General features: G+C 35.0%; 1 protein-coding gene across 1 annotated transcript; it reads right to left on the bottom strand.

The window, feature by feature from the left end:
• Positions 1-1956: 1956 nt before the first annotated feature.
• Positions 1957-10563, bottom strand: LOC127851175 (uncharacterized). The gene is made up of 6 exons (XM_052384799.1): positions 10543-10563; positions 8088-8375; positions 7513-7887; positions 7273-7383; positions 6036-6178; positions 1957-2050 (listed from the first exon to the last, which is right to left on the bottom strand). The coding sequence occupies exons 1-6, from the start codon at positions 10561-10563 to the stop codon at positions 1957-1959; spliced, it is 1032 nt and encodes a 343-aa protein (XP_052240759.1).
• Between the last annotated feature and the right edge of the window lie 1352 nt (positions 10564-11915).

Below are 11915 nucleotides of genomic sequence, written 5' to 3' on the forward strand. Positions count from 1 at the left end.
TTGTGGATTTAATAAATTCCTATTGTGTGATATATAACATGTTTGGTGTGGAATAGCTGTAGATCCTTGTGTATGCACCTCTTTATCTTCTGTATGCACCTACTGGCTGTTAGTCACCCTCTGTAGCATGTTTATCTGCTTGTAACATAGTCTGCATGGTGAATGGATGTTGTGCTAACCATTTCAGCCAATAACAAGGATCTGCAAACACAATGCAAACTTGGGGTTAAGATAAAGAGAAGGAACAAAGTCAGGATGACAAATGCGTACTGTTGTGTTTGCAAAGAAAAAAACTATATTTATTTTTTGAAAAACTCAAAAGTTAAGTAGAAACTTTTATCAAACTTTTATTCCATCTCCGTAACAGGAAATAACATGAATATGAAAAAAGAACTGTCTTGTCCGAGGGTAAATGACGGGAATCAGGAACCAGGAATCTCGGACTCAAAATCATGTAAAGAGAATTGATAATGATATGGCTCGAACATTGAATGCATTAAGGTTTTATACTAAGTATACATTTCAAGAATAACCTTATATACAATGTACTTGCAAGTAACTTGCAAGTACATTGTATAGAAGGTTATTCCTGAAATCTCAAATTTCATTCTGTTTAATTTCGTTCACTGTCAACATTTACAAAAGTTCACAAAAGTTACATTTTCTGTGCGATTTCAAGTATTCTCCTTTTTTCCTTTTCTGCAACTAACTTTGTGAATGTTCATCTACATACAGTCATCTACATATATGTACATTAGATTTACAATTGACTGTTTTACTTACGGTTATATAACCTGGAACCTTTCATAGTAATGTTTGGGACATCCACCTTGTCAATAACATCATCCCAGAGTATGGGGTGTAGAATGTCACATTCACTCCATAAGCTTGTGTTGTTGTAGCGTTTAAAGAAACGCACATAAGGCCAATGGTCCACCTGAAATCATTCACTCATTTAACATTTGAACAAGAAACTGTACAATCTTTAACCAAAAAGACAGGGCACTTATTTCGGCTTACTCTATATAGGTCATAAGAAAGTTTGTTGAAAGTATTTGAAATCAAACAGCTGAAAAGATCATCTTTAATACAGTCAAGGTTAAATGTTGTTTATAAGAAGTAACTGCCCATTTGGAATACAACTATTGTAAATATTTGTGCCTCAAGAACTACTTATTTCTCCAATGTATTGATAACAATACTGTTAACAAAAAGAATCAATGAAACAGAGATTTGTACCCCAGTGCTCTACAGTAAAGAACTTCAATTTCCAATGCAGAGTTAACTCTGATTTAAACTCCTGTGGTTAATGATTGAGCTAGCCAAACTTATTGTGGTTTCTTGCAAGTTAGTTTTAAAGCAAATGTACAGTCCTGCAATTTGAACTCAGTAACTACAGCAAAAAACAAGTAAAAGTATTTACAATAACTGACAGGGCCAAAACACCAACTTTGGGGAAAGTGCAACAGCCTTTTTTTTCGGGAAAAAAGACACACTTTGCTGTCTTTGGGAAATGAAAAATACTGAGGTAGATTTGAAATTTAGAGAAAAATGCGAGGTTTTTAAAGAAATTTCTGTAGGGGAAAGGGCCTTTTTGGTTAAGGGAGGAAAAATGGCCCCTTTCGAAGAAGTGTTTTTTGGCCCTGACTGTATGTATGTAGCAAGAAATATAAAAGGGACTTTCAACTCATGTAAACTAAAAACAGAAAATTTTCAACAACTTGATACTCACAATCGCATGTATGACTTCTTTTCCACGTGACACATTTATGTATGTTCCCGGGTCATAACTGCGTTAAATTTAAAAGTTGGTCATATTACTTTCTGGCCAATAGTGCTAACTTAAATATTTCCAAACCTCAACAAGATTTAATTTATATGGCACATTTAACACACTAGGCTGTTATCAAAGTTGGAATTTTTAAATAGCAACATGTTTTGGAATTAAACAGACTATTATGTTATGCCCTGGGTGACCTCTGGTGTATCGCTCTGGGGCTCCCTGGAGTGTTGTTCTGGTGGACCTCTGGTGTATCGTTCTGGGGAACATCTGGGGGAATAACAATTACTTTATCATTTGTTTTGTTGAGTAACGTTATCGTATCTGAAACTTAGTTTACCTGGGCAAATGTTCAAAGAAAAACAGTATAAAACACAAGTATTTCTTTGTAAACATATTTTGGACCTAATTTTTCCACCGGTTGCATCTTCTTTTCATGATAGACACGTCAAACAATAATAATATTATAATGGTATGACGGAGGGCTATGTTTTAGCTAAAGAACGCATACAACTATTTCATTTTCAAATGTCGAGATATTAAGCACGTAAGAACGAGTTTAACTGTCTTATTACACTTTCATTCAATCAAAAACATCAAGGGCGATCTTGTGAAAGCAGTGAACCGTTTTAGTTTCAGAATGTAAGCAATCATCACATTAGTTATAATCCCAATTATGAAAAAGACTAGCTTTCATTTAAGTGAATATACTGGAAACCACTTGAAGCTTTTACAATGGGAACGTCAACTTGTAATATTTTGACTAACATTTCAAGAATTAAACAAAAGCTTTTTGTTGTCGCGTTTCAATAGTTCGGTTATCAGTCATTCCAGGCGATTACAACGCATTTCCCGTAGGGAATATGTGATTTATTGTACTGTTCAATACATAGGCGATAAGATGAATTACCTACCAGCATTTGGTATATATGATTATTATCGAGATGAATAAGTAGGTAGTATACTTATTTTGCAAAAACATCTTGATTCGCAAGATGAATCCACTACGTATCAGCGACACAATAAATAATGCATCCCTATCAATGTATTTGATTCATGGAATATGTTTTATAAGCGATCATTATTGCCAAGTATGTCCAAATTTACGTTTAAGATGTTTTAAGTCATGACTGTGTTCTCAAAATGTTTCAGTATTTGAGTATGCTTTTTAATATATATATATATATGTGCGCGTTAACTCAACTATTTATAAAAAGAGGCATTTTATAAAAAAACATGCTCGACTGAAGACATATATAGAAAAAATGATCAAATGAACTGATTGTTTGTTATTCCTCTTTTAATTGTTGTTTAATTGATGAAAACCGATATAAAGACATTTATATCTTCAATTTTACTTTTTATATTTGTGTTAGCGTAATAAAAGACATTTTGCTAATTTTCAGATTTTTATAAAATAATGCTTCATTAGATATGGCAATTAGTTATCCAACTAATGCCAGTTGGTATTTTGGCTTATTGTAAACATTATGGTTAAACGCCCCCAGCTGAAGAATGTCCAAGTGCCATGCGATGAGTTTTGGATGAATACTGACCTTTTTATTTTGTAAAACTGGCATACAAACAACGATTATTATATGAATTCTGAAGTTTGTTTTGTGCAACACACCATTTGCTAGTATTTTGAATATAGTGTCTACACAAGAATAGTCAAATTTCAAATATATCTGAAATAGCTTCCCTTTTTACATGCAAATATGAATAAAGTAACCTACTAGCGGGTCTTGTTTTTTTTATGCGAACTAGGTCATTTTTTCATGGCTTGTAAACAGTTCATCTCACCGTCCGATTCGGAACAATACATAGGTAAAATCGATCACAAATAAATACAACTGACCCCATCTGAAACTTTGTGCATTAGAGATTAGATTGGAAGTTACACCGGTTACATGCGGACGGGTTACTAAATCACATGCTTGATACAAACGAACCCAGTTTTTCCGTCCAGCACTTGTTGGTTACATCGTTAATAGCTTGGTGTCAAACATTTGCGAATTTTAAGCTTGTGTGTTTACCACAAAATTTTAGTTCAGTGCTAGGGCTGCAACGAATCCAAAAAAATTGTTCGGATCCGAATCCAAATATAGTTTCTTACAGTTTTTCGGATCCGGATTCCTCAGATAAGAGAAAATGAGAATTGTATGTCTAAATGAAAGAAATTAATGTTTTAGAACTATAATTTGACTACAAAGCATTCAACATTTATTTACAAAAAAATAACAAAGTTCTCGTTTAAAATTATAGCAATGTCAAAACAAAACGAAACCTAAAGGTTTATTCACTTAATAGTTTGCTCGTTAACATACACTTTTCACTGTTCACACAGTTTGATGTTTGTTTTCCCGAAAATTAACATATCAACATTGTCCGGGTCCAGGCAAGCCCTATGAGCACTGACGAGGTCTCCTGCTGTGGAGAAGATTCTCTCACTGGGCACTGAGTTTCCTTGCATCACAAGATAGCATTTAAACTTAGTTTATGACGAAAGATGCTTTCAAGACACTACATGATGCAGGAACACAATTTGACAGATCGCGAAATTATGCAAAATTTACCTGAATAACCTTTAAGCCACACTGGATCCACTACCGTTGTTTTTAATACAACTCAGAAAGACAATAAGGATTGAAAACTTACTTAATGCCATTAGGAATTGCATTTGTAACGTGTAAATCTTCCATGATTTCGGGGCTCATTACGAAATGTCCAATGACACTCTTATACAATAAAAGCCGAAGGATCTCGAATGATCTGCTATTTGACTGTCACTCGTCAATAAATATCGACTGTTACACGTATGACTTATCTTTTAAACAGAACCACTCTGTATAAAACACTACTTGTGAAAACAGCGTTAGGACAACTATGAAAATAAATATCCGGAACCTTAATTTCCAGGAGTGGATCCGTACCCGCGAATCTGAAGTTCGATCCGATATCATCGGATATTTCCGGTACCTGTTGCAGCCCTATTCAGGGCAGCGTTTGTGGAAAGTTCTACGATTTAAAAAATTGAAAAAAAAATATGTTAAGGCATTTTGCAAAAACAGACAATTTATTTTTGTTCAAAGTATATCATATAACGCTGGAAACTTTGTCTTAAACATTTGAAAAAAGCAAAATGAAAAACAGTATTTTGTAAAATAAACCAACTTCAGCTTCTTTCTAGGCATCTGCATTAACGCAGTACATTGTTAATGTTTTTTATGTAGAGTGGCAAGAGTTGCCCAACTCTAGTCTCCATGATGTAACTGGACACTAAAACATACTTGTTTCAATCATATTATTATTTTATTTGAGAAAAATCAGTGCATTTAATGGAACACTTCATCACTATTTATTTCCTGCATATTTATTTAATACACTTTGATAGCTTAAATGCCAGATATACATGTTTTCAAACACTTCATAATGTTACACAAGACACCGACAGAATAATTGTGGATTTAATAAATTCCTATTGTGTGATATATAACATGTTTGGTGTGGAATAGCTGTAGATCCTTGTGTATGCACCTCTTTATCCTTCTGTATGCACCTACTGGCTGTTAGTCACCCTCTGTAGCATGTTTATCTGCTTGTAACATAGTCTGCATGGTGAATGGATGTTGTGCTAACCATTTCAACAAATAACAAGGATCTGCAAACACAATGCAACCTTGGGGTTAAGATAAAGAGAAGGAACAAAGTCAGTGTGACAAATGCGTACTGTTGTGTTTGCAAAGAAAAAAAACTATATTTATTTTTTGTAAAACTCAAAAGTTAAGTAGAAACTTTTATCAAACTTTTATTCCATCTTCGTAACGGGAAATAACATGAATATGAAAAAAGAACTGTCTTGTCCGAGGGTAAATGACGGGAATCAGGAACCAGGAATCTCGGACTCAAAATCATGTAAAGAGAATTGATAATGATATGGCTCGACTATTGAATGGATTAAGGTTTAATACTAAGTATACATTTCAGGAATAACCTTATATACAATGTATTTGCAAGTAAATTGCAAGTACATTGTATAGAAGGTTATTCCTGAAATCTCAAATTTCATTCTGTTTAATTTCGTTCACTGTCAACATTTACAAAGGTTCACAAAAGTTACATTTTCTGTGCGATTTCAAGTATTCTCCTTTTTTCCTTTTCTGCAACTAACTTTGTGAATGTTCATCTACATACAGTCATCTACATATATGTACATTAGATTTACAATTGACTGTTTTACTTTCGGTAATATAACCTGGAACCTTTCATAGTAATGTTTGGGACATCCACCTTGTCAATAACATCATCCCTGAGTATGGGGTGTAGAATGTCACATTCACTCCATAGGCTTGTGTTGTTGTAGCGTTTAAAGGAGCGCACATAAGGCCAATGGTCCACCTGAAATCATTCACTCATTTAACATTTGAACAAGAAACTGTACAATCTTTAACCAAAAAGACAGGGCACTTATTTCGGCTTAGTCTATATAGGTCATAATAAAGTGTGTTGAAAGTATTTGAAATCAAACAGCTGAAAAGATCATCTTTAATACAGTCAAGGTTAAATGTTGTTTATAAGAAGTAACTGCCCATTTGGAATACAACTATTGTAAATATTTGTGCCTCAAGAACTACTTATTTCTCCAATGCATTGATAACAATACTGTTAACAAAAAGTATCAATGAAACAGAGATTTATACCCCAGTGCTCTACAGTAAATAACTTCAATTTCCAATGCAGAGTTAACTCTGATTTAAACTCCTGTGGTTAATGATTGAGCTAGCCAATCTTATTGTGGTTTCTGGCAAGTTAGTTTTAAAGCAAATGTACAGTCCTGCAATTTGAACTCAGTAACTACAACAAAAAACAAGTAAAAGTATTAACAATTACTGACAGGGCCAAAACACCAACTTTGGGGAAAGTGCAACAGCCTATTTTTGGGGGAAAAAAGACACACTTTGCTGTCTTTGGGAAATGAAAAATACTGAGGTAGATTTGAAATTTAGAGAAAAATGCGAGGTCTTTAAAGAAATTTCTGTAGGGGAAAGGGCCTTTTTGGTTAAGGGGAAGAAAAATGGCCCCTTTCGAAGAAGTGTTTTTTGGCCCTAACTGTATGTATGTAGCAAGAACTCCAATATAAAAGGGACTTTCAACTCATTTAAACTTAAAAACAAAAATTTTTCAACAACTTGATACTCACAACCGCATGTATGACTTCTTTACCATGTGACACATTTATGTATGTTCCCGGGTCATAACTGCGTTAAATTTAAAAGTTGGTCATATTACTTTCTGGCCAATAGTGCTAACTTAAATATTTCCAAACCTCAACAAGATTTAATTTATATGGCACATTTAACACACTAGGCTGTTATCAAAGTTGGAATTTTTAAATAGCGACATGTTTTGGAATAAAACAGACTATTATGTTATGCCCTGGGTGACCTCTGGTGTATCGCTCTGGGGCTCCCTGGAGTGTTGCTCTGGTGTACCTCTGGTGTATCGTTCTGGGGGACATCTGGTGTATCAATCTGGGGGACCTCTGGTGTATCACTCTCGGGGACCTCTGGTGTATCGCTCTGGGGGACCTCTGGTGTATCGCTCTGGGGAACATATGGTGTATCAATCTTGGGGACCTCGATTGTATCGCTCTGGGGACCTCTGGTGTATCACTCTAGGGGACTTCTGGTGTATCAATCTTGTGGACCTCTGGTGTATCGCTCTGGTGGAACTTCTGGTGTATCAATCTGTAGAACCTCTGGTGTATCGCTCTGGGGAACCTCTGGTGTATCAATCGTGGGGACCTCTGGTGTATCGCTCTGGGGAACCTCTGGTGTATCAATCTGTGGAACCTCTGGTGTATCGCTCTGGGGAACCTCTGGTGTATCGCTCTGGAGAACCTCTGGTGTATCAATCTTGGGGACCTCTGGTGTATCGCTCTGGGTGACCTCTGGTGTATCAATCTGGGGAACCTCTGGTGTATCAATCTTGGGGACCTCTGGTGTATCGCTCTTGAGGACCTCTGGTGTATCGCTCTTTGGAACCTCTGGTGAATCAATCTTGCGAACCTCTGGTGTATCTATCTGGGGGACCTCTGGTGTATCACTCTAGGGGACCTCTGGTGTATCGCTCTGGAGAGCCTCTGGTGTATCGTTCTGGGGTACCTCTGGTGTATCGCTTTGGGGGACCTTAATTGTATCGCTCTTGGGGACCTCTGGTGTATCGCTCTGGGGGACCTCTGGTGTATCAATCTAGGGGACCTCTGGTGTATCAATCTGGGGGACCTCTAGCCAATCGCTCTGGGAACCTCTTTTGTATCAATCTGGGAGACCTCTGGTGTATCAATTTGGGGGACCTCTGGTGTATCGCTCTGGGGGACCTCTGGTGTATCAATCTGGGGGACCTCTGGTGTATCGCTCTGGGGGACCTCTGGTGTAATAATTTGGGGGACCTCTGGTGTATGTATCTGGGGGACCTCTGGCCAATCGCTCTGGGGAACCTCTGGTGTATCAATCTGGGAGACCTCTGGCCAATCGCTCTGGGGGACCTCTGGTGTATCAATCTTGGGGACCTCTGGTGTATCGCTCTGGGGGACCTGTAGTGTATCGCTCTAGGGGACCTCTGGTGTATCGCTCCGTCTTTAAAACAATATGTGTGAGTCTTGCCTGGTGTAGCATATACATTAAAGTAATCTACATGACACGACATTATTATTTTCAAGCATACAGTCCATAACTTATTTTAAGTAAAGTATTGACTATATTTTTAAGCATCTAAAATCAGTGTTTTTAATTACAATTGGGTATCTTTGGTTTCATGTTGCATCACTTATACAAAAAGTACTATCCTAAAGTGATTTTAAGTTATTATAGAAATTATATCAAGTAAGCTAGCTTTGATTGCAACCAAGAAATAAATCTTTAAAAATAAATGTCTACAACTGCATAGTTCTGCTTATTAAAGTAAATCGATCAGAGATGTAACATGGACAAATTAAGTAGCAAATGATAGTAACATGGACACCATATTGTGGTGTCAAGTATCATCTTTGATTTTCTCTCATCAAACAATAAAAAATCTTAATTTTCAAACACATTATATAATTGAACATTATGAATTAAAACAGTTTTACACATGATTATGACGTTCATGTGTCTGCAATCTCACCAGTATAAGCTGTTCTTCTTCACGAAATCTCAAGATGTAATTTTGACACCATATCTGACTTATGTTAGTACATTGAAGTAACATGGACACACAAAAAAAGAGTCAAGTTACATCATTACAGTCAATGGCCAATATATTGAGCACAGACATACTTAAGTAAAAAAAATAAGGATTCATTTAGTTAAACAATGATTAAGATACAACACAAACTTTTCGTGGATGCCTGCCATTTATTATAATACGTAGGTATGATGATAAAGGCCAATATGTAAAATGGACACTCATTTGCTGCCTGCATAGTAACATGGACGCAAAAGTTGAAGTCACCGTTACATCTTTTAAAGGGGCCTTTTCACAGATTTTGGCATTTTTTAACTTATTCATTAAATGCTTTATATTGATAAATGTAAACATTGGATCGTAAAAGCTCCAGTAAAAATTCAAGAAAAAAACTAAAAAAAGGAAAAGAACATTGCCTGGAGCAGGTTTCGAACCAGTGACCCCTGGAGTCCTGCCAGAGTCCTGAAGTAAAAATGCTTTAGCCTACTGAGCTATTCCGCCGAGTACACATTCTTGACGTATTTTATACATTATATAAGCAATCTTCGTAGTTTCACAAAATTTAACGACAAAAACAGAACTCTCCAAATTATTCAATCGTTTCGCGTTGCAACGCTTTATAATTTTTAGGTTTTAAAATCGTCAAAAGATGCATATAATGGCTATATTAGAGCATGGTTAATGTTCAGTATTACTGTTTCCTCACAAATATTATAACTAAAACGAAAACTTACGAATCTGAAACAACTTTTTTCAATTTTGTCAATTTACCAAAGCGTGAAAAGATCCCTTTAATAAGTGTATATCCGACATAAGATAGCAAATAAAAATCATACTGAATTTAATAGTGTTGCCCATAAAATTTAAAAAAATGCTGATATTTACATCATCATGAACATATTTCAGCTTTTGTTAAAGATAACAAACTGAGATGTAATTAAGACACAATCATGCTTGATTTTGCGTCCCTGTTTGTCCTGAAAGTAATATTTACATAAAGTGGTACTACAATAGCAAAATATTTGCAGATTAATTGATTAATGTTCTTATCAAAATTACCCTGTGAGCAAAACATAACAAATTGCTCTTTTATACATCTATTAATATATATTAATTTCACGACGTATCATGGACACACAAAATGAATGAAAAATCTGATGTCCAAGTTACATCCAAGCAAGTTTTTTTTTAAAGTTATTATATGTTAGAGCTGTCTTATTAAAATAAATACGGTATAAGTAAAATAATTTTTTAATACAATTTCAATTATCTCTTCCACTTTATTCTTTCCTGGTATTAAGCAACATAGTTGACAAATTCTCAGAAAAGCATTTTCGGTATCTTGGGTGGGGTACTTCCATATCGAATAACAGGAGTTTTCTTTTAATCTTGGAGCTTTCATAGTTGTATTCAAATTGCAATGAAATTGAAATACTTAAAAAAATAGTTTTTATTGTTTCTGCTGCTGCAAAGTACCGAAGAAGTGGGGTTTTTTTGTTATCAAAGACGTAGCAAACAACTCCCGCTTACCCCACTCCTGCCTCGGCGTCCGCCATCTTGAAACAAAAGGCCGTTCATATCATCCAAGAGTAATTTTCAACTTCTTACATCATTTTCCAACTGTATTTCCTAAATCGGCAATTAAGGTAACATAATGACGTAACAGATTGGACACCACTTAGCAAACGTGATTTGTATACGCAATTTTAAAATATTCTCGTTGAAATAAACGGCATTGAATGTCATCAATGCGTTTCGACCTCGACAAATCATTTGTAGACGCTACACAAGTCATGTCAAAACAGTTTGAGATCTGAATTCAAGACGTAACATATTGTACACGAACTGTTACGTCACCATGCATAACAAATAATGATTGTCTATCTGAAAATTGTATAGGTTTGTGCCTTTTTTAAGTTTTAAATTAAAAAAATAACATTTTTGATTATATCGAAATAAAGATAAGTAGCCCAAGTTGTTAAAGTAGAGTGATGGAAACAGGAACTCATGGGCACTATAAAAGGTATGTCTTTTTTGTCCAGAATCTGCATGTATTTGTTAAAAAGTTTTGTACTAGCAGGGTAGAACTTGGTAGTTTTATGATATTTATCAACAAGTTTTATGTCAATCTTATCAAATATGGCCACAACATGTGTAATATATATTTCATAAAATTGATGTTTTACAGGTTTTTTTGGATGTATCCAAAACGTGCTGGACGGAAAAACCGGGCTCAAATGAGTTATTCATTAAATATTACAATTGTATCAATATGAACCAATCTACCCAGGCGTCTTTCTGAAAAAGAGTAACAGTATACTTTCTAAATTACACCCATTGAAATCATCAGTTATCGTATATGCAGCAACTGTATATTTAATTATTACATCAGAATTATTTATTTGCACGCCGTCATGGTTTTCGTCGGTAAGATGCGCACGCAGTTAAATCTTTATGCAAAGTTAAGTTTTAAGCACATTTTGGAATTGGGGATTGTATTTGTTTAGAGACATGATTGACTATAGATTAATGTCAATATCAGTTTCGTGTTATTGATTCGGCAGCCGGCATTTGGGCTTTAGCAATACATATTATTAAGCTGCGTTGCATATTGAAAAAATATACGAACAAAATATAAGTTAAGCATACTCAAAAAAAAAGAATTTCTGGAAAAAAAAGAGTATTAAAAAGATCATTGACATTACGAACGCACGATTCTTAACGGTTGTTTAAACGAGAATTTACATATCAATGTTTAATATTAAATAATGCCAAACTTAAATGACGTAATTTATAGAAGACAAGATGTCACGCATGAGACACATCACTTAACGTAATTCTTACTTGAGAATCGTCTATTTTACCCAATATAGGTTCTTATCTATGTTTAAACAAAGGTTATTTAGTG

The sequence above is a fragment of the Dreissena polymorpha genome, chromosome 11, assembly GCF_020536995.1.
Source record: "Dreissena polymorpha isolate Duluth1 chromosome 11, UMN_Dpol_1.0, whole genome shotgun sequence".
Lineage (NCBI taxonomy): Eukaryota > Metazoa > Mollusca > Bivalvia > Myida > Dreissenidae > Dreissena > Dreissena polymorpha.